The 27,818-nt window shown below is 49.5% G+C and overlaps 1 protein-coding gene across 1 annotated transcript in view; it reads right to left on the bottom strand.

Annotated features, from left to right (window-relative positions):
• Window positions 1–928: 928 nt before the first annotated feature.
• The window catches only part of LOC119954014 (V-set and immunoglobulin domain-containing protein 10-like 2), a 136,735-nt gene continuing 109,845 nt past the window's right edge, over window positions 929–27,818 (bottom strand). The window contains exons 12-13 of the mRNA XM_038778791.1: window positions 22,222–22,325; window positions 929–1,338 (exon numbers count right to left, since the gene is read on the bottom strand). Of these exons, the coding sequence (XP_038634719.1) occupies window positions 929–1,338; window positions 22,222–22,325 (514 nt within the window). The remainder of the gene's footprint in view (window positions 1,339–22,221; window positions 22,326–27,818) is intronic.

Raw genomic sequence — 27,818 nt, 5'->3', positions numbered from 1 at the left:
AGGGTCCGCCGAACTTCAGGGTCAGGCTTCGGCGGCTGCATTGGAAATCCAGACCGAGCAGCAGGGGGGGCGCAGAGGTGAGGGAGGATATAGAGCTTGAAACGAGCGTAATCGGCGCCCTGGATCGCGAGATCTGCAATACAAAAGCCCTTGATTTGGACTGAGTGGGACCCGGAAGCGAGGGCTATGGTTTGGGAAGCGGGATAGGTGCGCAAGGAGCAGTGCCTTACTGTTTCTGAGTGGATAAGGCTCTCCGTGCTCCCGGAGTCAAAGCGGCAGGGAGTGTCGCGCCCGTTGATCTGGACCTGCATCATGGAATACTGCAGGTACTTTGGTCGCGATTGGTCGAGGGTGATCGCTCCCAGTTGTGGGTAGTCCGAGTCCTCAGCTGAGTCGGATTCACAAAATGGCCGTCGCCGTCGGTCGCACGTGTCGGGTCCAGAAGATGGCTGCCGCCAAGTTGGCCGCCCCCATGACTCGCACGAGGCCAATGACGCGTCAGAAAGGGGCATGTCCGGCCAGTGCGCAGCCGCGTTGCGGGGCCTGTGGGCCAGTGAGCTTGATTTTCGGGCCTGGTGATCTTTTTGTTTCTGGGTCTTGGGTCTGGCCAGGCAGACCCTCGCGAAATGCCCCTTCTTTCTGCAGTCGCTGCAGATGGCAGAGCGGGCTGGGCAGCGTTGACGTGGATGCTGGCCCTGCCCACAGAAATAGCACGGTGTGCCCCCCGGTCTGGGGGGGGTCGCCACGCGGTGCAGGCCCGTAACGTGGCCGAGTCTGGGGAAGTCCGAGGGGAGCTCGCAGGGTCCGCGGGGTAAATGCCTAGGTTGTGGCGGGCCACTTCCAGTGAGGTGTCCTGAAGGTCTTTAGCTCCATTTTCGAGGAGTCGCTGCCTGATATAGGTCGAACAGATGCCGGACACGAACGTGTCTCAGATGTGCAGGTTCATGTGGACTTCCCCCGTCACATCCTGATGGTTGCTGTTCCTGGCGAGTGTGGTAAGCTTTTCCACGTCCTCGTCTAGCGTTTCCCCTGAGCGCTGCCGGCAGGTAGCGAGCAGGTGCCGTGCATGTACCTCATTTATGGGTTTGGCAAAACGCTTTCGCAGGATCTCGATCGCCTCGTCGTAAGTGGTCGCCTTCTCCATCATGGTGGAGATTCTATGGCTCACCCGGGCGTGGAGTAGGCGCAGAGTGCGAGGCCCTAGGACAGGAGTTTCCGAGGATTCCACATAGGCCTCGAAGCAGCGGAGCCAGTACTTAAACATTTCTTTGGCCTCTGGTGTCCGCACTTCCAGGTTGAACTTTTCTGGCTTGAGACCGGCGTCTATCCTAACGTAATCTGCTTATTAAATTGTTGTACCCTCAATAGCGACACGAGAGTGTGGAATGGTAAATGAAGGCTTTAATAATCAGAGAACTAGCCAGTTACCGAGATGTGTGCTTACTGAGTGCCGCCTACAGGGCATCACCTTATATACGGCTCCCTGGTGGGCGGTGCCGGAGGCGGAGTCCCCCAGGGTTCCAAACCCGGTCTTAAAGGGGCATCACCTACATGGTGTTAAGGGTACAGTAACCATTCATCACACCAAGTGAGCAGGAAACGCAGAGATAAATGTAAAATAGAGGTTGGGATTTTCCAGCACATCCCACCGAAGGTGACCCCCCCCACAGCGGGTTCCCCGGCAGTGGGATGAACGAGCCGTGCAAAATGCCCTAGACATCAGCGGGACCGGAAGATCTCGTCAGCGGCCGAAGGCCTGCCAGCTCTGCCGCCGGAAAACACACCGGCTCAGATATGAGATTTTGGACTGGCCACCCAAACCTCTGCCATTCTCCAGGTAGTGTGAATGGATGGCCAGAGCCGGCCCTGTCTGTGGTGTAGGTGTCAGGCCTATTGACGGTCTCCCCTCCCTGACTCTGCAGTTTGCAGCAATGGCAGGGATCTTTGAGCAAATATTTCTGTGGCTACCCGGCATTCACCGGCGACGCTGCTTAATGCCAAAACACTCCAATGAGAATTTAGACTTTGGATTGTTATAGTGTCCAGACTCTTCTGTTGCAAAAAACAGGACAAGAGATTTCCAGTCAGAATTCTTTCTCCAGACCTGTGACAGTCCACGGAAAATAAAGATCGAGACTTCTTGCACTGATGGCTAGAGACACTACCTTGCTGACAGAGAGATAGGCCCATTCTCTTTCATCTAAAGAAGTGCTGACTGACTCAAACAGTAACGTATTAAATAAGTCATTTATTCCTCTTTATTCACAAATCTGTCAACAATGTGCTATCGATATGAAACATGCGACAAGGCGAGGCTGTGCCATGGACATTAAAGAACTTCTACAGCCTCATACACGTCTCATATACCTTTATACTCAACACGTTCAGAGTTATTGTTGTATTCGCCAATTGAAGTTTTGACATTGCTTAACCCTTGCGGCACTGAAACTGAAATATTTTTGCACCATGTGAGGCTGGAGTTCTGATTGTTAGCCCCACCTTGAGGTAACCGCATGCAGTGCTGCACAACAGCCTCAGATTCCACAGCCGGATTGTCCCAGCCCTTCTCGCAGGCGGGATCTTCCGGTCCTGCTGATGTGAACTCCACAATTTCTATTCATACAACAGGGCAGCACGGTAGCATGGCGGTTAGCATAAATGCTTCACAGCTCCAGGGTCCCAGGTTCGATTCCCGGCTGGGTCACTGTCTGTGCGGAGTCTGCACGTCCTCCCCGTGTGTGCGTGGGTTTCCTCCGGGTGCTCCGGTTTCCTCCCACAGTCCAAAGATGTGCGGGTTAGGTGGATTGGCCATGCTAAATTGCCCGTAGTGTCCTAAAAAGTAAGGTTAAGGGGGGGGGGGTTGTTGGTTTACGGGTATAGGGTGGATACGTGCGTTTGAGTAGGGTGATCATGGCTCGGCACAACATTGAGAGCCGGAGGGCCTGTTCTGTGCTGTACTGTCCTATTCTAACACCCTGGTCTGGTGCGCAGTCAATTCAAGCCCCAATCGTCCCGGAGTCACAACACAAGTGAATTCACCAATAATTCTTATAGAAATTCCCAAAGTCTTTGAACCTTAACTGCCAAATTAATACAGTCACAAGGTTTGTAAGCAGAAACACAATTACTGTTTATTTATAATAAGACTGACATCGAAATATGCAGTAAACACAACTGGATAATGGCAAATTAACCTACTACCCCCATCTACCCACGCACACAAGGCAGACAGAGAGGGAGGGGTAGAAATAATAAGGATGAAGGTCAAAAGATAAGTCTTTGCTTCAAACGGTGTTTCCTTTGTACACTTTCCTCACAGCACGCTGGGTGATCTAAGCCTCTCGTTTACAGTTATTAATGGTCTTCTTTACAGGGCCATTCATTCAGTACTCACAAGCAGCAGGTTTTCATCTGGAAAGATTCTTTAGTTTTTATTAAACTGGGCCTTCGGCTCGAAGTTCACACTCAGGCCTATTTATTTCTTGAGACCCTATATCTCACGTCAAATTCTGCTTCCAGCTTGTGGTTCGACTTCAGGCCTCTGCGGTCTCTAGAGAACGGCGCTGTGACTTGCTGGAAAGAGTGTCAGCCCTCACATTGGCCTTATGGAGAGGATGGGTGAAATCTTTCCGGAGAGAATTAATTAGAACCCTCTATCCAAGCTGCAGAATCAAAAGTGAAACCAGGCTGGAACTTTGTGACTCTGAGAACATTCCAGTGGGATTAGATCCAATCACCACCTGTTACCCGGCAGAGCACAGCCTTTTGGCCCAAGTCATTGGCCACCGGCCAAATCAATCACATCGAGTCATCGCTGACAGTGGCTTATCGGTAATCACCAGTCTTAAGACAGCACAGGCTTCTGGATCCTGCTGTTTTAATTAAAGGCACAAGCTGTTTACAGGCTGCTTTGTTTTAAAGTCACGGGTCCATTAAACATCCATAGATCAAAAATGTAACGGCAAAAATAAAAGAAAGGGAAAATAATAGAATAGACAGAAACAAACAGGGAGGACTCTTACAATAGTAATAGTTTCAGGCAGAATAAAATCTTTGCCCCCCACATCAACATGTCCTTTCTGCATTGCTTAATGGCCCTGAATCCCATTTGTTGACAAGAACCTGCCTAGTTCTTCCTGCATTTCAACATCTTTACCATCGCTTCAGTGAAGATGTTCCTCCTGTGTTGCCTATTTTATTTTGCTGTCCTCTGTCATTCTGATTGCTTTACAGAATATTTTAAGTTTCTGCTCTCTGGTTACTGACTCACCTCTCACTGGAATCGATCTCTCCTCATCTGTTACCTTCTGAACCTGCTTTGCTCCAAGCTGCTCTGGCCTCTCCTGATAACTGATGTCCCTCTTACCAGGTATCATTTAAGTAAATCTCCTCCGCACTCTCTCTCTCTCTGAGCTTCTTGACATCCTACCTATGGTGGGCTACTGGACACAATAGTCCAGCTCAGTATTGCTCAAACTGGTGGCCTTTTTTCATTCATTCATGGGAAGTGGGTGATGCTGGCCAGGACCATTATTTATTTCCCATCCCTAATTGCACTTACGAAGATGGGAGTGAGTTGCCTTCCTGAACTGCCACAGTCCTTGTTGTGGTAGGTGTGCCCACATTGCTGTTGGGGAGGGAGTTCCAGGATTTTGACACAGCGACAGTGAAGGAACGGTGATATATTTCCAAGTTTGAATAGTGTGTGGCTTGGAGGGAAATGTGCAGCTGGTGGTGTTCCCATGAACCGTCTGCCTTTGTCCCTCTAGGTGATAGAGGTTGAGTTTTGAAAGCTGCTGTCAAAGGAAGCTTTATACACTGCTGCAGTGCTCCTTGTAAATGGTACACACTGCTGCCAGTGTGCACCAGCGATGGAGTGTTGAGGGCGGTAGATGGAGCGGCAATCAAGTATTCTGCTTTGCCCAGGATGGTACAGGGTGTTGTTGGGGCTGCACTCATCCAGGCAAGTGGAGAGAATTCCATCACATTCCCACCTTGTACCTTGTAGATGGTAGAAAGGTAGATTTATGATAAATAAGGGGATCAGGGGTTATGGGAAGAGAATGGGATGAGAAAATTATCAGCCATGATTGAATGGGGGAGCGGACTCGATGGGCCGAGTGGCCTAATTCTGCTCCTATGTCTTATGGTCTTAGCATACCAGCTACTCATCACAGAATTATCAGACTCTGACTTACATTTCTAACTATTTGGGCAGGATTCTGAGGACTGAAGTTAGGGTTCGCTGACCCAGGATCCTCAAACCCTCCAAGCCACCCCCACCCTTACCATGACTGTCCCACCTTCTATCAGAGTGCCATCCAGCAAGCCACCTGTGCTGCCAAACCTCGCTTGGCACACTCACTTCTGGCCAGATCAGAAACCCCTAGACCCCAGCCTCTGCCAGAAACATTAGAGAGCTTGTGTTCGGCTGTCCTCTGCTGATCCACACACTTTACCATTCAGCCGCGAGAGGGTCCTCAGTGGTGAAACCCTGCTCGTTAATGTTTGGTTCTAGCAAGCTCCCTCTTAAGTGCTGATGTTCCAAAAGTACCGACATCTTGTTCAGGCATCAAAGGTTCACGACATCCAGTCCACCAATAATCCTCTCAGACAGGTTCCTTTGAGGACGCACTTGAGAGTTCAGGAGCGTGAAGTGCACTCCCATCCAACACAGTTAAGACCTCCTTTGAAATAGCCTTCACCTGTGAAGCTGGAGGCTGCTCACAGTCAAAGAAGGTGAAGTTTACTTTAGAGTCATAGAGTAATGACTCATGCAGCACATAAAGGACCCTTCGGTGCACCGCGTCTGTGTCGGTCAAAAAATAAGCACCTTACTCCCATTTTCCAGCACTTGGTCCATAGCCTTGTCTGCCCTGGGGTCACAAGTGCACATCTGAATACTTCTTAAATGTTATGAGGGTCTCTGCCTCCACCACCCTTTCAGGCAGTGAATTCCAAACTCCAACCATCCTCTGGGTAATATATTTTTCCTCACATCTCCTCTAAACCTCCTGCCCCTTATCTTAAATCCATGCCCCCTGGTAAATCTCCTCTGCACCCTTTCCAGTGAAATCACATCCCTCCTGTCATGTGGATTCCAGAACTGCACAATACTCTAGCTGTGGCCTAACCAATGTTTTATACAGTCCCAGCATAACCTCCCTACTCTTAAACTCTATGGCCCGGCAAATAAAGGCAAGTATACAATATGCTTTCTTAAGCACTGTATCCTCCTGCTCTGCTACCTTAAAGGACTAGTGTACATGCACACCAAGATCCCTCTGATCCTCAGTACTTCCCAGGGTCCTGCCGCTTAGCATGTGTTCCCTTGCCTTGTTTGTCCTGCCCAAATGCATCACCATGAGAGAAGCAACAATAGGGCTTCGTCCTGGAAGTATTTGGTGGGACAGAGAGGCTGTAGTTGTGGTTGCCCCTGTTTCCACAATATACGATGGCTTGAATGCCTCAGAGATGCAAAGCCTCTCACCTCCCCAACCCATCCAGCCCCCGAACAACCCCTGGCCCATTTAGCCCCCCGCCCCCCACTCCGAGCACGGGGATAGCAGCTCCAGGGCGCTTACGTTGCATGCCAGTAAAATGAAAGGGCTACTCACCTCCTAACTTCACCTCAGTGCCAGGTTCCTGTTTTGAAACAGGAGTACTAAACGATGCCCGTGTGATTTCTCATTGGGGAGTCAGGTCATTTCCTGGAGGCCACTACATTCGACTTCAATCTTGCTAACGAGATTGAAAAGAATGTAAATTATGCTCAATGACCTTCACGCCATTTTGGGGCGAGATCTGGAACTCTCCATTGGGGCTGGGCCGGGTCAATTGCCTGGCACGAATCTCGATTTGGTCCTCTCCCACAATTCACCCATTGCGCCCAGATTGGCACCGGGCACGACGCAGAACAAAGGTTGCCCCTCAGATCTCGCTGCACACAGACTTGCTTCAGCACACAATGAGTTTTAAATGGAACTGAACATTGTGCAATTATCAGAGAGCATCCCCACTTGTGATCATGATGGAGGGAAGGTCATTGATGAAGCAGCTGAAGATGGTTGAGGATAGGATACTACCCCGAGGAACTCTTGCAGTGATGTCCAGGAGCTCAGATGATTAACCTCCAACAAACACAACCATCCTCCTTTCTGCCAGGAATGGCTCCAACAAGTGGAGAGATTTCCCCCTGATTCCCATTGACTCCAGTTTTGTTACGGCTCCTTGATGCCAGACTCGGACAAATGCTGCCTTGATGTCAAGGGCAGTTACTCTCACCTCACCTTTTGAATTCCTTTTTTAAATTTAGAGTACCTAATTATTTTTTTCCAATTAAGGGGCAATTTAGCATGGCCAACCCACTTAACCTGTACATCGTTGGGTTATGGGGGTGAGACCCACACAGACACAGGGAAAATGTTCAAACTCCACACAGACAGTGACCCGGGCAGGGATCGAACCAGGGTCCTCAACGCCGTAGCCAGTAGTGCTAACCACTGCACCACAAAGCTGCCCCTCACATCTTGAATTCAGCTCTTTTGTTCATGTTTGAACTGAGGCTACAATGAGGTCATGAGCCGAGTGACCCTGGCAGAACCCAATCTGAGCGTCAGTGAGCAGGTTATTGCTGAGTAAGTGCCCCTTAATAGTGCTGTAGACAATTTTCAGCACTTTCTGATGACTGAGAGTAGACTGATAGGGCCGTAATTGACGGAGTTGGATTTGTTCTATTTCTTGTGTATCTGACATTCCTGGGCAATTTTCCAAATTGCTCAGTAGATACCAGTGTTATAGCTGTATTGAAACATCTTGTCTTGGGACGCGGCAAGTTCGGGAGCATAAGTCTTCAGTACCATGGCCTTTGGTGTATCCAGTGTATTTCTTGATAACATGTCGAGTGAATTGAATAAGCTGAAAACTGACCTTTGGAGTATATGTCCTTCAGGACATGGACAACTTGGTCAGTAGTGCTGCTACTGAGACACCTTTTGTGCTCGACATTGGAATTCCTCATCCTGTACCCTCACCATCCTCAGTGATTCTTCCATCAGGCTTTCATAGTGGAGGAGCACTGACTCATCAGCTGAGGGAGGCAGTAGGTGATAACGTGTCAGAGGTTTCCATGCCTGTATTTGACCCAATGCTGTGAGGTGTCATTGAGGACTCCCAAGGTCACTTCCTCCCAACTTTATATCACTCTGCTTTCAGCACTTCTGGGTCTGTCCTTCTGGTGTACATGACATATCCAGAGATGATGATGGAGGAGTCTGGAATATTGGTTGTGTGGTATGATTACATGAGTATAACAATGGCAGGTTGTTATTTCACAGACCTTCTAATTTTGACACAAGTCCCCAGATGTTAGTGAGGAGGATTTTTCGGGGGTGGCTGAGTACCTTTGTCAATATACGGTGCCGAGGCCAATACTGGTTTTATTCTTACTAGACTTTCCATTAGTGGGTTGGTACAGCTGACTGGCTGGCGAGGCAATTTCAGAGGACAGTAAAGAGTCAGCTGCATCGCTGCGGGCCTGGAGTCACGTGTAGGCCAGACTTGGTAAAGGTGGGAGATTTAATTCTGTGGGGCTTGCCCCCTTTATGGGGCGATCTACCGAAAGGGGTCACGTTGCCCGGGTAACCAATCAGGGACCGGGGGTGGAGTGGGGTGGGGAATCACCCTAGCAAGTGCAGTTTTCTGAATCAGTTCGATTCTGGAAGCTGATCCACAGCCTCGAGGCTGCAAGCCTGTGCATTGTAATTATATATTTAAAAAAAAATTTTTTTTTTTTTTAATTTTAGATTACCCAATTATTTTTTCCAATTAAGGGGCAATTTAGCGTGGCCAATCCACCTACTCTGCACATTTTTGGGTTGTGGGGGCAAAACCCACGCAAACACGGGGAGAATGTGCAAACTCCACACGGACAGTGACCCAGAGCCGGGATCGAACCTGGGACCTCAGCACCGTGAGGCGGTTGTGCTAACCACTAGGCCACCGTGCTGCCCTTTAATTATATATAAATAAATGTTGCAGTTATTATTAACCCAACTGGTGAAAAAGAAATAATGCACCTTCCCTGAAGGATGTCAGCGAACAAGGTGTTTTTTTTACAACAATCCGGTAGTTTTGTGGATACCATTATTGAGGCTAGTTTTGTATTCTGGAATTAGTCAATTAGGTGAATTCACGCTAGCTGCTGCACTGGAATTTGAACCCATGTCTCTTGAACATTAGTCCAGGCTTCTAGGTTCCCAGTCCAGCCACATCAGCACTACGCGACTATTCCATCAAATCTTTGAGGGGACCATGAGTAAGTGAATGAGGGGTAACTGGAGGCAGGGTTGGTGTGAGCCAAGAGGAGGGAGTGGAGTGGGGCCACCACGTGTGCAGCAGAGAGGGGCTGATGTCTTATGTGGGAGGGGAGTGCATCTGGAAGAACATTAACAGCAGCATGGAGATCCACCAGGTTGACCCACAGCTGCCAATAGAGTCCAGCCTTGCTCAAGGGAAGGTAACTTTTAAATAATAGAGTTGGAGCATCCATCTCATTGATGGCTGTCAGTCAGGACCTGTTTTTGGCATTTATTTAAAAAATTTGTCATTCATGGGATGTGGGCTTCACTGGCTGTGCCAGCATTCATTGCCCATTCCTAATTGCCCTTGAACTGAATGACTTGCTAGCCCATTTGAGAGTCAACCGCACTGTAGTCACATGTAAGCTAGACCTGGTGAGGATAGCAGATTTTGTTCCCTATAGAACATTAGTAAACCAGATGGGTTTTTTATGACAATCGTCAGTGGTTTCATGGTCATCACTAGACTTCTAATTCTAGATTTCTTATTGGATTCAAATTTCACCATCTACCATAGAGGGATTCGAACCCAGTTCCCCATCACATTACCCTGAGTTACTAGTCCAGTGACAATACCACTGTGCCATCACCTCCCCTTTGCAGACAGCACTTTCATATTATGGGGTGTATCACAATTCACTCAGGGAGCCCGGGTTGCTGTGGCAACATGTACATTTATAAGCATGTTAGAGTCAGGAGGTATGGATAGTGATGGTAAAGTCTCCAGCTTCCCTTTCATAGAACATAGAAAATACCCCATCACCTTTACTAGGGCAATTAGGGATGGGTAATAAATGCTGACCTAGGAAGTGTTGCCCACACTCTGTGAAAGAATAAAGCTTGGCTAACCACGAATCTCTCCCACTCTTACTGCCCACCATTGGCATGGCATGGGTTAAAGGGATTTGCAGGTTGATACACAACCTGTTTGGCCACATAATGGCCATCGAGTCCTGGGGTGGGGCTCAAACCCTGAGCTCCTGGCTCTGAAGCAGGGATGTTACCCATTGTGCCACAAGACCGACCCCACACTCCCCACCCATGAGTATTATCTAACATTGTAATTTAGATGGGAATTTTGTGATTAGAAATCTATTTGTAAAGGTCTTTGAATCATTAAAGTTTGACAACCTTTGGTTTAGCTGAAGCCTAACCAGTCAATTTTAAAGATTTAGCATAACCTCTTTCCATCGGAATGAGCAATAACACAGGTTTTGCCCATTTCATTGATGCAGTGATGGCACCGATGGGACGATGATCTCTGGGGATTTTTCTCCTTGTTCTCTCGCCCCAGAATTAGAAACTTAAAGCTGGGAATTATCAGTCAATTACATTGACATGTATAACTGGAAAAGTGCTGGCTCTGAACATGAAAGAGCTCATTCAAAACATTTAATCAGCGTAAAATCCAAAGTGACAGGTTTTTGAAAGGTAGGTCATGCAAGGATTTTTCTAAATTCATTTGAGGTCATGACACACTTGGGACATTTTCTGGAACTTGACTTTCATCAAATCTTCCTGAAGGTCCCTGGGCAGAGTGGCATGTCTGACGGGAACCTCTCCTGGGATCAGAAATGGAATGGTAAATTGGATTAATTGGTGAAATGGGAAGCAGGGGATAAATAATAGGTCTAATTGGGAAATGAGGGACAGTGATAACTCAGAATCACGGTGTGGTTAATGGAAAAATGTGTTGGATGTATTTATGTTTGAATGTCTCGATGACCTGCTCGTGAAGAGAATTAATGGAGAAAACTGGGATGGAGACGAGTAAATATGGAATGCATTGCCAGAAAGAATTGTGCAAGCAGATTATAGAATCTCTACAGTGCAGAAGGAGGCCATTCAGCCCATCACGCCTGCACCAACCCTCTGAAAAGCACCCTACCTAAACCCACTACCCCGCCCCATCCCCGTAACTCCATGATCCCACCTAACCTTTGGGCATTAAGGGACAATTGATCATAGGCAAACAACCTGCACATCTTTGGACTGTGGGAGGAAACCGGAGCACCCGGAGGAAACCCACGTACACACGGGGAGGATGTGCAAACTCCACACAGGCAGCCACCCGAGGCCGGAATTGAACCTGGTGTCCGAGCACTGTAAGGCAGCAATGCTAGCCACTATGCCACCCCTTCAACAGTAAATTTTAAGAGGGGATTAGTTATCTACTTGAAAAGGGAAAAAAATAAATTGCAGGGTTCAGGAGAATGAGCAGGGGAGTAGAAATAATTGGATAGCTCTTTCAAAGAGCCAGCACAGCTGTGGTGGGCCGAATGATCTCTTTCTGTTCTGGGTGACTCTATGAATGCTGGCAAAGGCCATGACAGAGAAGGATACACCTGCCGGTTGAAATTGCTGCAACAATTAGATTGTGCTTGATCAGCAGAATAGACTGGTAAGGGTCAGGGGGAAGGGGGCCTGATTGTGGGGGGGGGGGGGGGGGTCAGGGAATGGAATGGGGGATGGGTCAGGGGGAATTAGGTGGGGGGAGGGTTAGGGGGAAGGTGGGATGGGGGAAGGGTCAAGGAAAGGGGGTTGGCGGGAAGGATTGGCAGAAGGAAGTGGAAACAATGATATAGAGGAGATTGTCCCTCAACACAGTCGCTGACATGCGCGGAGGATTGGCTCCAAGAAGACGGTCAGCTTGGTTGCACACCTAAAGGCCCAATTAAGAGCACCCTTGGGCAGGCTGCTGGCTCAAAAGAGGCGGCCTCCCTGCAGAAGCCCAGGGGAGGCAGAGATGCCATTTCCTGAAAAAGGGGCCACGGACAGGGAAGGACCCCTCTACCCCCTTGCCCCCAACCATCCTTCGCCGTGTCGTCAATGATCTCCCCAGAAGAAATTCCCTTCCACCCACAACCCCCCTGATTTTTGCGGGTTTTATTTACTTATCTGTCTATGTTCCTGAGATCTCCTGCCTGCCTCAGCAGCAACTATCTCTCACGGTGGGGTTGCTGAGGCTTCAGAGCTGCCCACCTTCCGGTGGAGCCAATTAGGAGGCCGTATGTGATAAAATGGTCGAACCTGTACTGCTGCGGGTGCCATTTTCGGCACCGATGTTGGGGCCCCAAACCCCACAGTAAAATTCAGTCTGTATACAAGTGAAAGGCTCAGTGTTAACTAGCAAGAGAGAGATGAGATTGGGTTTTGTCTAAATACTGAGCGAAAGCTCAAACAAGGAGTTGGAACTGTCGAGCAAGTAGAAAAATGCGGGGGATGATGAGGGTGCCCAATATCTGACAATAAACAGATGTTACTTCTCATCTCTAATAACAGTCACCGGCACAGACACAATGAGCCAAATGTTCTCCATCTGTGGTGTAATTGCTGTGATCCCATGATTTGTACATCTTAACTGTGATCAAGTTTCTATCTCTTGCCAGTTTCAAGTGAGGGCGTGTTTAGTGCAATAAGTGAGATTGTTCGAATTGTGCCTTCCATCGCAAGCTTCTCACAAGTGGTCATACCAAAACACAACATGTGGCAACATTTGTAAAACATGTATTATTCAATTTTTCAACTTGGCAGCACAGCCTAAAAATTGGTCATGTTTTTCAGGCACTGCTGGGACCAATAAGGGCCTCATTTAGTGGACCACAAACCAGTGCACCTTTCAGGCTTCAAGTGTACTGGCCACCATATTGTGTAAGGACAACCTTGAAGTGCCTTTTGCCACACTCAAAGCAGCCATTAGGCCAGTACCTTTCTCAAATAAGAGGACTCCAGCTTATTTGAGGTTCCCCAGTCGATTGTCGGTCCCTTGACAGCTGATGTCATCCCAACTGCGCACAAGGAAAACCCGGCCTTGCGATGGCCTGCCAACCAAGAAGATAAATAGGAATCCTAGAAGAGAAGGCTTGCGGAGAGTATCTGGGCAGCCTTCCATTCAGTGCAGGAAAAACGCCCTGTGGCCCCACACACATACAAAATGGGCACGTCAGAGTTTCTGGGCCCATATGTTTTCTTTTCATTATTGTCTGTATTTCCAAGTATTTTGAAGAGAAGAAAATTTAGTTATGAGGATTAATGATGCAGCTGAGAACTGATTTTCATTGCTGGGCATTCCACCTACACTCTATCAATGTACTTAGGAACAATAGAGTTGGGGAGACATGGTGGCGCAGTGGTTGGCACTGCTGACTTCAGCACTGAGGACCCGGGTTCAATTCTGGCCCCAGATCACCTCTCCCCATGTCTGAGTGCATTTCACCCCCAAAAGCCAAAGATGTGCAGGTTAGTGAATTGACCACGCTAAACTGCCTCTTAATTGGGAAAAAAGCTAATTGGGTACTCTAAATTTTTTTAAAAAGGAATAATAAAGTACCTCTCAAATAGTTTAGTTAACCAACTGAAAACAGTGCATCAAGAATAAATGGTGGCATAGTAGTATTTTCACTGGATTCATACTCCAGAGACCCAGGGTAATGCTCTGGGGACCTGGGTTCAAATCCCACCACGGCAGGTAGTGGCATTTCAATTCATAAAAATCTGAAATTAAAATTGAAAACCCCCCCTGCCCTTTAGGGAAGGAAACCTGGTCCAGCAAACCATTCAGCTCGAGGACCTTTGGGGATGGCCACCAAATAACCTTGGCAAAAGATGCCCACATCCCAAGAATGAAAGCAAATCTGCTGCCCTCGGACTTTGAGGCCATGGGGTGGAAGGTCCCATTCACAAACGTTCAGGATATTTATCAGGATTGTTTTCTCAAATGGTAGAGCAGACTCAAGGGGTCAAATGGCCTAATCCTGCTCCATTAACACTGATTCTGCAGTCTCAAAATATATCAAAATACATTTTAAGAGCATGGGGTTCATCTGAACATGCTTGCTTCCTCCCATGGCCCTCAGCTCCAGTGTTGCTGATGTTGGACTCATTCTGCTGCAGCTCCTGACTCCTGATTTTCATTGAAACGTAGGCGACAAATTAACCCTCATTCGACGTAAAATCACAATGGAATCTACATGTGGGAGTCAGCTGAACAACAACTTCTCACTGACGTTGAGCAGGGCATCAGTCAATAAGGTCGGAGTGGGAAAGACCAGTCAGCACCATTATGTGCTGCAGATGGCTTCCTCACTGCTCCAACCACCAAATTTCCTCATGAGGATCCTACCCTGAACGCGCCTCATTTACATACCCAAGAACGGCGGCATGGCCAGCCAGCAATGGGGGAACACCAAAGAGAAGAGTCGGGCGACAGTGATGAGGATGAAGGATTAGCTTGAATTTTCCAGTCCCACCATGGTTGGACCCGCTGCGGGAGATTCGGTGGCCCAGCCCAAAGTCCATCCACATTTGACGGGACCGTACGTTCCCAACAGCGGGCAGGGCCTGAAAGTCCCACCATTTCTATGCTGACTCTGTGCTGAGTACCACTTGGTAAAAGGTACCTCTATGGACCAGTGGGGTTCTGCTTTGGGTGGCCGAAGATCGTAAATTGTGTTTGAAAGGTGAGGCTTGAGTGAACAAGGTGATCCAGGGGAATGGAATCTCGGAAGGCGCGACTGAAACCCTGTGAGGTGGGTCATTATTGAAGCCATCCGAGTGGGAGCGACCTTTGAAGAGAATTCTTTGGTGAGATCTTTGGATGTTGAGATTGGAAACTCTTGTGAGAAAGACAAATTTTCTGTGAAATTGTTTGGCTCACAATGTGACAAACGTCTGGGTGGGTTGTTGAGAAACCCATGGAATCTGCTTTGGTCACATCTGTCACATTTGCCAACTATTGGTGATTTCGACCACAGTTCACCTGTTAATTCACGTGTACCTCATACTTATACTGAATGTTAGAGGACCAAATAGACCTTGTGGCTTTATTCATATAGTAAGTGTCTTGAATCTCAAACTTCATCTACTTTAAACAAAACATTATTGATCCCAAACCAGACATCCCCCCACATGATTGAATCATAAAACAAGCAGAATCCATCCAGTATCTCAATGGAGGCTTCGGGCCGATATTTGTGATTTTATTTCAGTGTTGTCTCGGGTAGGAAAGGCAGAGGGCAGCCCTACAGCTACCTCACCAGCTTTTCCCACTAGACTTTCAAGCACTTTGGGAAAAGAATGGAAGGGCTGTCTCATGATGCCATGTTGGTGGGGCGGGCTTTAAGTGAGCCCACACCCCACCAGCAATCTTGGCCCCTGACAAGTGGCACCCCGACTAAAAAAAATAAAATAAAGAAAAAGGATCCCCCCGCCAACCCCCCCCCCCCCCCCCCCCCCCCCCCCATCCCCATTGAAACGGAAAGCCCTCCATCGACATGGTACCGCCTCCTGCCCCCTGGGAAACCCCACCCACCCCAAACTCCCCAACGGAAGTTTTGTTTTAAAATTTAGTGTACCCAATTCATTTTTTTCCAATTAAGGGGCAATTTAGCATGTTCAATCCACCTACCTTGCACATCTTTGGGTTGTGGGGGCGAAACCCAGGCAAACACGGGGAGAATGTGCAAACGCTACATGGACAGTGACCCAGAGCCCGGATCGAATCTGGGACCTTGGTGCCGTGAGGCAGCATGGCTAACCCACTGCGCCACCGTGCTTCCCTCCCCCAACGGATGTTGACCCTGGCACTGCCTGGGCACTGCTCCCTGGCACTGCCCCCAGGGCATGGCCCACTTCCCTCCGGGGACTGTACTTACCTGTGCACCCCCAGTGCAGACCGCTTGCCAGGTCCCTGTGGTTCCGGACCTGTTGCAAACCCCATAGGCGTGACATCACGCTGATGGGGAGAATTCCTTATGTGGGGGGATAATGCAGCAGGGATGCCCGCTAATGATATCTAAATGTATAGGAATGGTTCCTGACCTTTCATGGGAGGATGCACATTATGTCATTGATAGGGTCTGTGGACAATGTCGGTGGAAAGCCTACCGGCATAAAAGACGTTTGGAGACTCCCATTCGATTCTCCACGTTCCCCCCCCCCCCCCCCCCACCCCCCGCCCCTTCCCTCTTTCACCCCCTGCTGAAAACGGGGGCAGAAACTCCCCTCCTTTAGACTTTTTCCAAGCAAGCTCAGCTTGCGGTCACATAGGCTCCAGCTGATACCGGATAAGCTGCAGATCCCTCTGCTGATAGGGGCTTGCAGAGTGTCACAGCAGACGAGCAATCTGTCCTTGAATACATTGCCAGGACTGTGACCACCCTGGGGGAGTGGCAATGCCTCTGATGAGCACAAATCTGTTCTCCAAGGTTTCTGCCACGTCTTTCTCCCAGATGTGGTCATGTTGGCTTCTAATCCCCTTGGCCGACAGCATGACAGGGAGAATGAGCAGACGTGATGCACAAGCTGCTCAAAGAGAGAGAGAGACAGGGGAAAAGATGTGTTACGGTTCACTTAGGGGTCTGATTTGTATTTAATTCTTTGATAGGGATTGGACGTCTTTGGCTGGGTCAGCATTTCTTTTGCCCATCCCTTAATTGGTGGTGAGCAACCTTGAGCCACTGCAGTCTATGAAGGTACACACAGGGTGCTCTTGGAAGGGGAGTTCTTGGATTTTGACCCAGCGACAGTGCAGGAACAGCGATATTTATCTAAGTTAGGATGGTGAATGGCTTGGAGGGGAACTTGCAGATGGTGGTGTTCCCATGTGTCTGCTGCCTTTGTCCTTCCAGATGGTAGAGGTGGTAGGTTTGGAGGGCACATCAAAAGAATGTTGACTGTTGCTGTGGCAACACACACTTTTCCATTCACGTTGTAGTCTCGAGTTATGGTCGAGGATCCAACTTTCGTTCTGTCATATGGTTGACCAGGAATCTCTCTAGTTCTTACTTCCTGCCATCGTAGGCAGGATTTGTAGATTGATAATCAACCTGTTTGGCCACGTTATGAACGCATCTTTCTTGACCATCAAGTGCTGGACAGGGACTTGAACCCGGAGCTTCTGGCACAGAGGCAGGGGTGCTGCTCATTGTACCACAGGACCTCCCAGAAGGGCTGGTAGCAGGAGACAAATAATGCACTGACAAGTTGGACTGAAGTCTTACCCAATTTATTTTAGTGGTAATTAGTCGGCAAAAGCGTTGACAAAAGCAACATTACTGAGATGAGTTGTCAGCGTGGCAATAATAAAAATATTGTGTTATTCTGATCTGAGAGTGAAGAGTCAGGGAAAATCTGATGTGTAATTAATATCTGATGCTCATGTCTGAAGACCACACTGAGAGTCAAATGGCTGCAATAAATAAATGGAGAAGATTTTCCAAGTGAGAGTTCCTGCCGTAGGGCTTTGTCCATGGAATCATTTAACAGAAATACACAGCTCAACAAGTTCAACTACAAGTTAAATTTATTCTTCCCAATGGAGAATCATGTTGGTGTTTGCTCGCTGTGTTTAAATTTCCATTACACTCTCCCATTGCAACAAACCCGGTTGTAGAACCTCCAACCGTGAATACCGATTCCTTGATTTCACTGTATCTGACCCCTAGGTTCTTATTCGGTGGTACCACATGTCCATATTCTTTCATTCCTGTGCTGGCGTTTCTGTGATCCATTGATGACCAGAGTGGAACAGAGCCTTTGTATACATTATAAATAAAGATTTGCATTTATATAGTACCTTTCATAACCTCAGGGCACCCCAAAGTACTTTGGAGCCAATGACGGCACGGTAGTACAGTGCTTAGCACTGCTGCTTCACAGCGCCAGGGCCCCAGGTTCGATTCCCGGCTTGGGTCACTGTCTGTGCGGAGTCTGCACTTTCTCCCTGTGTCTGCGTGGGTTTCCTCCAGATGGTCCGGTTTCCTCCCACACGTCCCGAAAGACATGCAGGTAATTTGGGCATTGTGAATTCTCCCTCTGTGTACCCGAACAGGCGCCAGAATGTGGCGACTCGGGGCTTTTCACAGTAACCTCATTGCAGTGTTAATGTAAGCCTGCTTGTGACGATAAAAGATCATTTTTTTTTAAAAAGTACTCCTGAAATGTAATCACTACTCTATTGTAGGAAAACATGGGCGGCATGGTGGCACAGTGGTTAGCACTGCTGCCTCACAGTGCCGAGGACCTGGGGTCGGTCCTGGCCTTGGGTCACTGTCCTTGTTGAGTTTGCACTTTCTCCTCATGTCTGCATGGGTCTCACCCCCACAGCCCAAAGATTTGTAGGCGAGGTGGATTGGCCATGCTTGATTGGAAAAAGTAATAATTCAGTACTCTGAATTTATTTTTTAAAATAATGTTGGAAAACATTGCAGCCAATTAATGGACAGCAAGGTCCCACAAACGGCAATGAGGTCATGACCAGGAAATTTGTTTTTGTTGGTTGTGGGATAAATATTGGCCAGGACATGGGACATAACTCCCCTGCCCTTCATCAAAATACTGCCATGACATCTTTCACATTCACCCAAGTAGCTTGACCAAGTTGGCAGTCGGGATCTCGGTTGAACAATTTATCCAAGAGATGGTAACTCTGACAGTGCAGCACTCCCCTAGCACGGCACTGGAACATCAGCCTAGATTAAGTCCCTGGAGTAGGACTTGAACCCACAGCCTTCAGTGTCAGAGTCATGAGTGTGATTACTAAGCCATGGCTGGCACATCTAACGGTGAGGAATGTGTGGCAGGCATGGATAGTGACTAACGATTTATCCTGAGATGCAGTAATTCAGAAGTCGCTTCACCAACAGCAAGTACCTTGGCTTGTGGAGCTTCCAAGGAAGTTTCTAATAATACGGTTAATAATAATCGCTTATTGTCACAAGTAGGCTTCAATGAAGTTACTGTGAAAAGCCCCTAGTCGCCACATTCCGGCGCCTGTTCGGGGAGGCCGGTACGGGAATTGAACCGTGCTGCTGGCCTTGCTCTGCATTACAAGCCAGCTGTTTAGCCCACTGTGCAAAACCAGCAAATGAGGAATTCGGAAATCTTATTGGTGTCATCGGGACTGATATTCTTTGGAAATTGGAGTGTAAGTGTCCAGTATCACTCATGGACAGATTTTTAATCAGTAAGGGAATGAAGGGTTATGGCGATAAGGTGCAACAGTGGAGTTGAGGATGATCGCATCAGATCGGTCATGATCCCATTGAATGGCAGAGCAGACTTGATGGGCCAAAGGGTTTACTTCTGCTCTTACATCTGGTCTTGTGGTTTTATGGTTTGCCAAAGCACAGAAAGTGCACTGTTGTTGGCAGATGTGTGAATGGCACGGCTCCAACACCATCCTTCATACTGCCAGGCCTACCTGCTGCTCTCGCTCTGTTTGGATAACCGGCTCATTTCTCCGAATTACCGAGATTGGGGAATTCCCACTGGAAAACCCAGTAAAATGGTTTATTCTCAGCATATGAACATCAGCAGAGCCAGAACTTCTAACCCATTCCCACAGGAGGCGATAGTGGGGCATTGCCATGTGATAGTTTAGTGCAACTGAATGGATTGCTCGGTCACTTTAGCAGAAATTAGGGTCAACCACATGGGACTGGAGTCACATATAGGCCAGATGAGGCAAGGAGACACATCCCTTCCACAAACAACATTAGTAAACTGGTTTGGTTTTGTACAATTCAACATCAACCTGGTCACTTCAAGCTGATTTTGAAATCTTGAGGACTGAGGATTGTCAGAGGATACAGCAGGGCATAGAAAGGTTGGAGACTTGGGCAGAGAAATGGCAAATGGAGTTTAATCTAGACAAGTGTGAGGTAATGCATTTTGGTAGGTCTAACATAGAGGGAAATATACAGTTAATTGCAAAACTCTTAGGAATATAGAACGCCAGTGAGATCTGGCTGTGCAGGTCCACAGATCTTTGAAAGTGGCAACACAAATGGACAAGGTAGTCAAGAAAGTATACGGAACGCTTGCCTTCCGTGGGGCATCGAGTATAAAAACTGGCAAGTCATGCTACAGTTGTATAGAACCTTGGTAAGGCCGCACTTGAGTACTGTGCACAATTCTGGTCGCCACACTACCAGAAGGATGTGGAGGCTTTGGAGAGGGTGCAAAGGACTTTTACCAGGATGTTGCCTGGTCTGGAAGGTGTTAGCTATGCGGAGAGGTTGAATAGGCTCAGACTGTTTTCATTAGAACGATGGGGGTTGAGGAGCAACCTGATAGAGTCCTACTAGATTGAGAGGCATGGGTAAAGTGGATGGGCAGGCACTCTTTCCCAGGGTGGAGAGGTCAGCCACCAGGGAGCATAGGTTTAAGGTCCATGGGGCAAAGTTTGGAGGAGATGTGCGAGGCAGGTTTTTTACACAGAGGGTAGTGAGTGCCTGGAACGCATTGCCAGGGAAGATTGTGGAAGAGAGACATTAACGGCTTTCAAAAGGCATCTTCACAGATATATGGATTGGATAGGTATAGAGGGATGTGACTCAAGAATGTGCTGAGGTTTTTGGCCAACGTTAGTATCATGACCAGTACAGGCTTGGAGGGCCGAAGGGCCTGTTCCCCTGCTGTATTGTTCTTTGTTCTTTGATGAGAAGACAAGAAATAGGTGGAGAGGTCGGCCATTGAGCCCCTCCGGCCTATTCCACCATTCAATAAGATTATGACTGACCTTACTGTGGCCTTAACTCCACTTTTCTGTCTGCCCCCGTCACTCTTGACTTGTCAATCAAAACCCCTTCTCGCTCAGCCTTGAACATATTCAATGACCCAGCCCCCACCAACTTCACCGGGAGGTAAAGAATTCAAAAGATTAACAACCCTTTGACAAGGAATACCTCCTCATCTCTGTCTCAATTGGGAGACTCCTTATTTTAAAATTGTGCCCCTCCAAGTTTTTGATTCCTCCAGGGGGGGAACAACCCTAATTTTCCTGTGAAGTGCAGAAGCTGCCAATAAAGGTACGGGGATGGGGGGTGGGGGGGGGGGGGGGGGGGGGGGGGGGGCTGTGTGTGATAAAAATGACAACGATTGATACAAAGGCTCATGGAGGCCTTCATTTCAGCAGACAAGGAAATCATTGTGGGTGCAGCAGCCTAGCAGCCTGTTGGAAAACTCACAGAAGGAAAGAGCGAGATGGAGGTAGGTGTAAGGATGGCAGGCGACAGAGAGGATGCAGATGCTAGTGCACATCTGGCAACAAATTTACACCCAGTGAGATTCATATAACTTCCCCTCGCCCAGTCCATTGAAGTACACATTAATGCAATGGTTTCCTGATGTCAGTCAGCGTGTGAACAAAAACTATTGAGCTTGACGGGTGTTCTTTTAATCTTTTCAAAACAAACGAGGGGAATACCGATCGTCATTACTTTATCGAACTTCCAGTGCTGCCTGCCTGAAGTACTCCTGTCGGCTCCTCAGGCTCCATCTCCGATTCTCAGGTGCTGGTTAACTCGCTGGCTGCACCATCACCTTGGTCAGCACCGGCGGATGGTGATTCGATGGTGGCTGTGGTGGTAAAGGCCTCCTCGGCAGAAGTGCCTGGACTGGTCTCTGCAAGATTGAACGCAGCCATTGAGAACACGCCCTGCCATCTTCATGAAAGTTACACTGATCTTCCCCCCCAACACATGAGGCACCAACTGAGTTCCTCGGCCAAGTTTAATTCAAACTATCAGCGTAGAGTGGCACAGGGGGCGGGATTCTCCAATCCCGCGGCAGAGTGTCCATGCTGTCGGAAACGCCGTCGCGTGAATGGGCTGCTCATAGTACTAATTCTGGCCCCTCGATGTGCCACCGAGAAACACACGGCTGGGACACAGGAGAATCCTGCCCTGTTTTTGTTTTCCATTTTCTCTGAATATTTCTCTTTACCAGATAGAAAAATATCGAAAGTGGGGGGGGAAAATGTGGTTTAGCTGAGAGGCAACCATCATCCAATCGGGTAACGAGTCTGGGGTCATGAGACCTGAAGAGAACAAAGGCGGTAACAGAAAGATCTATCCAATACCTTCTGCCTGTTCCCTGCCATCCCCAATGTCTTCAGCCTCAGCAGGGGCAGTAACATCAGCATCCTCCGGATAGTTAATCTGCTCCTGGGATTCACTGGGTGGTCTATGGAGAAGAAAATGATACGTTATGAGGATTAAGACCACCTCAGTTCAATTTTTACCACGTCTCAACTCAGTGACAAATCCATAAGAAGCTGTGGAACAATAAAGGCCATTCAGCCCAACTAGTCAACTCCTTTAATGGGGACCATCTATACTGTTGTTTCTCCCCCACACCTAATGGTGCACAAGGCAGACTTTAATCTGTTCCCATAGCAAATATTGTTTTCCTGGAACAGGTCATTAGTCCGTCACCAGAGGCTTATAGCACGAGGAGCATTATAAACTATCAATTACCACAAAGACGAGAGTAGTGAATAATCGAGGCTTTATTGAGCAAAGATGTTGTGCCTCCTGTAGCTGGAACCAGAACGGGAGCAGCACCGGCGAGCACACACATTTATACGCCACCTACTGGGCGGAGCCAGCAGGCAGGGATTTACCCATGTACCTCTGGTATATGAGTCTTACCGTAATACATCTAATTCAGTTAGTGGCGACGACCACATTCACCCCCTGAGTCCGGCGGGGGTGGTGGAAATATTTTACAAGTTCAGTCTGTCGGGGGCCTTGATCCTCCGCTGTGATCACCTCAGTCCTGGTAGTGATGTGGGCGCGACTTGGTCACCTGTGACTCTGGGAGTGTGTTGTCCTCATCTTCGTCACACCTGAGTGGAACCAATGGGAGGATGGATCCTCCTGGGGCGGGGGCTGCGGTGAGATGCGCTGGGGGGAGTGTGAGTGGTGCTGGGTTGAATGGGGCAACCGGGCGGGGGGGGGGGGGTGTCAAGGGCCTTGGGTGGGGACCCAGCAGGTGCCAGGTCCCAGAGGGAGACTGTGTCCTGGCGCCCGTCGGGGTGTGCCATGTAGGCGTATTGCGGGTTCGCGTGCAGGAGGTGGACTCTTTCGACCAAAGAGTCCGATATATGGGTCCGCACATGCTTGTAAAGGAGGACGGGTCCAGGAACTGTCAGCCATGTTGGGAGCGAGACCCCGGAGGTGGACTTCCTGGGGAAGGCAAAGAGACGTTCATGGGGGGTTTCATTAGTCGCGGTGCAGAGGAGCGATCGGATGGAGTGGTGCGCGTCGGGGAAGACATCCTGCCAGCTGGAGACTGGGAGATTTTTAGACCGCAGGGCCAGCAGGACGGCCTTCCAGCCCATCCCTTTCTCCTTCTCCACCTGCCCATTTCTCAGGGGTTGTAGCTGGTTGCCCTGCTCGAGGCGATACCCCTGCTGAGCAGGAACTGACGCAGCTCATCGCTCATAAAGGAGGATCCCCGATCGCTTAACACGTAAGTGGGGAAACCGAACAGGGCGAAGATACTGTGGAGTGCTTTAATGACCGTGGCAGAAGTCATATCGGGGCATAGGATGGCGAAGGGGAATCTGGAGTATTCATCGAGCACGTTCAGAAAGTACGTGTTGTGGTCGGTGGAGGGGAGGGGCCCTTTGAAGTCCATGCTGAGGCGTTCAAAGGGGTGGGAGGCCTTCACCAGGTGCGCTCGATCTGACCGGTAGAAGTGCGGTTTGTACTCCGCGCAGACCTGGCAGTCTCTGGTGATGGCCCTGACCTCCACAATGGAGTAGGGCAGGTTGCGGGCCTTGATGAAGTGGAAGAACCGGGTGACCACCGGGTGACAGAGGCCATCGTGCAGAGCCCGGAGTCGGTCCACTTGTGCGCTGGCACATGTACCACGGGATAGGGCATCGGGGGGTCGCTGAGTTTCCCGGGGCAATACAAAATCTCGTAATTATAGGTGGAGAGCTCGCTCCTCCACCTCAAGATCTTATCGTTTTTGATCTTGCCCCGCTGTGTATCATTGAACATGAAGGCAACTGACTGTTGGTCAGTGAGGAGAGTGAATCTCCTGACGACCAGGTAATCCCTCCAATGCTGCACAGCTTCCACAATGGCTTGGGCCTCCTTTTCGACAAAGGAGTGCCGAATTTCAGAGGCATGTAGGGTGCGGGAAAAGGCCACGGGCCTGCCTGCCTGGCTGAGGGTGACGGCCAAAGTTACGTCCGATGCATCGCTCTCGACCTGAAAGGGGGGGGACTCATTGACCGCGTGCATCGTGGCCTTGGCAATGTCCGCCTTGATGCGGTTGAAGGCCTGGCAGGCCTCAGCCGTAAGGGGAAAAACAGTGGACTGAATGAGTGGGCGGGCCTTGTCTGCATAGTTAGGGACCCACTGGGTGTAATAGGAGAAGAACCCCAGGCATCGTTTCAGGACCTTGGGGCAGTTGGGGAGGGGGAGTTACGTGTGGAGGTGCATGCGGTTAGGGTCGGGCCCTAGAACTCCATTTTCCACAACATAGCCAAGGATGGCTAAGCCGTTGGTGCAGAACATGCATTTCTCCTTATTGTACGTGAGATTAAGGAGTTTGGTGGTGTGGAGAAATTTTACGAGGATAGCGTCGTGGTCCTGTTGGTCATGGCCGCATATGGTGATGTTGTCTATGTACGGGAAGATGGCCCGCAGTCCGTACCGGCCAACCATTCGGTCCATCGTTCTTTGGAAGATCGAGACCCCATTAGTGACGCCGAAGGGAACCCTAAGGAAGTGATAGAGGTGGCCATCTGCTTCGAACACAGTGTATTAGCGGTCCTCCAGGCGGATGGGGAGCTGGTGGTCGGCGGACTTCGGCTCCACTGTGGAAAAGACCCGGTACTGTGCAATCTGATTGACCATGTCAGATATGCGTGGGAGGCGGTACGCATCGAGCTGCGTGTACTGGTTGATGGTCTGACTGTAGTCAATGACCATCCTGTGCTTCTCCCCAGTCTTTACTACTACCACTTGGGCTCTCCAGGGGCTATTGCTGGCCTCAATGATGCCTTCCCGCAGAAGCTGCTGGACCTCCGACCTGATGAAGGTCCTGTCCTGGGCACTGTACCGTCTGCTCCTGGTGGTGACGGGTTTGCAATCCTGGGTGAGGTTTGCAAACAAGGAATGTGGATCGACCTTAAGGGTCGTGAGGCTGCATGCGGTGAGGTGGGGTAGGGGTCCACCGAATTTTAAAGTTAAGCTTTGAGGTGGCACTGGAAGTCCAGGCCGAGTAACAGGGCAGAGCAGAGGTGGGGGAGGATGTAGAGCCGGAAGTTCCTGAATTCTACGCCTTGGACGGTGAGGGTCGCGATGCAGTACCCCCAGATTTCCACAGAATGGGATCCGGAGGCCAGGGAGATTCTCTGGGTAACGGGGTGTACCGCGAGGCAGCAGCGCCTTACCGTCGTGGGGTGGATGAAGCTTTCCATGTTCCCGGACTCGAAAAGGCAGGACGTCTTGTGCCAATCGATTTTCACTGTTGTCGTTGCAGTTGCAAGGCTGTGGGGCCGGGACTGGTCCAGGGTGATCGAGGTGAGCTGCGGCCGATGCTGGGAGCCCCGGGCTGGTCAGCGGTGGTGGCAGGCGACGAGCAGCCAAATGAGCTTCCTGACGAGCAGGGGTCCTGAGGCACCGTCCCAAATGGCGCCAAAGATGACGGCGCCCACAGGTCGGACATGGCAGGCAGCATTAAAGATGACGGCACCCATGGGCCGCACGTGGCCTGCGGAGAAGGAGATGGTGGCGCCCACGGGCCGCACATGGCTTGGGATGAGGAAAATGGCGGCCCCCTGGGTCGCACGTGGGATGTGTAGGAATTCTGGGCCTAGAAGCAGCGGCGACTGACCGGGCCTGGCACACAGCAGCAAAGTGTCCCTCCTTTCCGCATCCATTGCAGGTTGTGCTCCGTGCTGGGCAGCGCTGCCGGGACTGTTTGTTCTGCCCACAGAAGTAGCATTTGGGCTCCCCGGGGTTGGCTGGCTGCCGTGCAGCGCCAGCTTTCGGTGGGCTGGGTTCGGTAGCTGGTGGGGACCACAATGCCCATGAGGGTGCTGTGCGGTCAGGGGTGTACGACTGGACGTTACGGGAGGCCACTGTTAACGAATTGGCGAGCTGCCTGGTTCCCGCAAGATCAAGCGTACCCCCTTCCAAAAGACGATGACGGACGTAAGCCGACCCCATGCCCGTAACAAAGGCGTCTCTGATTAAAACTTCTGTGTGCTGGACTGCCGAAACTGCCTGGCAGTCATAGTTCCTCCCCAGGATGTGTAGGGCATTCCAGAAATCATCTAGGGACTCACCTGGGAGTTGCTGTCTTGTGGACACGAGGTGCCTGGCGTATAGTTTGTTGACTGGCTGAATGTAATGTCCTTTCAGGAGCTCCATTGCTTCAGAGTGAGTGGGCGCATCCCGGAATGAGAGGAAAAATGTCAGGGCTCACCCGTGAATAAAGGACCTGGAGCTTCTGTGCGTCCAATGGTTCCTCAGCGGATGTTTGGAGGTATCTTTCGAAGCAGGCTAGCCAGTGGTCAAAAGTGGACGTAGCATTGGCTGCTTGAGGGCTCAGCCATAGGCGATCAGGCTTGATGCGAAGTTCCATCGTTTTGAAAATCTTTGCTCAATAAATTGATGCACTCTCAATTACTACAAAGACGAGAGTAGTGAATAATCGAGGCTTAATTGAGCAAAGATGTTGTGCCTCCTGTAGCTGGAATCAGAATGGCTGCAGCACCGGCGAGCACCCACATTTATACGCCGCCTACTGGGCGGAGCCAGCAGGCAGGGATTTACCCATGTACCTGTAGTATATGAGTCTTACCGTACTACATCTAATACAGTTAGTGGTGACTACCACAGAGCGCCACTCTGGATCAAGCATGGCTGACCAGGAATATTTCCTACTCTTACGAACTGCCATTGGTAACTGTTGGAAGGATTTTGCAGGTTGACACTCAAGCTGTTTAGCCGCGTTACAAACACATCTTCCTTGGCCATCAAGTTCTGGGGATGGGACTCGAATTCAGAGCTTCTGGCTCAGAGGCGGGGATGTTACATTAAAGTAGATAAGACCCCAGGGGCTGATGGGATCTACCCCAGAATTCACTGGGGGAGGCAAGGGAGGAAATTGCTGCGGCCGTGACAGTAATCATTGTATTCTCATTGGCTGCAGGTGAAGTTCCAGAGGACTAGAGAGCAGCCAATGTTGTTCCATTGTTTAAGAAGGGATAATCCAGGAAATTATAGGTCGGTGTGCCTAACGTCAGTGGTTGGGAAATTATTGGAAAAGGTTCTTAGAGATACGTTTTACTCATATTTGAAAACAAATGGACTTATTAGTGATGGACAGCATGGTTTTGTGAAGGGGAGGTCATGCCTCACTAATTTGATTGAGTTTTTTGAGGAAGTGACAAAGATTTTTTTTTAAATTTAGAGTACCCAATTTGTTTTTTCCAATTAAGGGGCAATTTAGATTGGCCAATCCACCTACCCTGCACATCTTTGGGTTGTGGGGGTGAAACCGACACGAACACGGGGAGAATGTGCAAACTCCACACGGACAGAGCCGGGATCGAACCTGGGACCTCAGCGCCGTGAGGCAGCAGTGCCGCCCACTGTGCCACCATGCTGCCTGAAGTGACAAAGATAATAGATGAAGGAAAAGCAGTAG

The sequence above is a fragment of the Scyliorhinus canicula genome, chromosome 19 (genome assembly GCF_902713615.1).
Source record: "Scyliorhinus canicula chromosome 19, sScyCan1.1, whole genome shotgun sequence".
Lineage (NCBI taxonomy): Eukaryota > Metazoa > Chordata > Chondrichthyes > Carcharhiniformes > Scyliorhinidae > Scyliorhinus > Scyliorhinus canicula.
The sequence above is the reverse complement of the archived record's forward strand: the minus strand, read 5'-3'. Positions and strand labels throughout refer to the sequence as shown.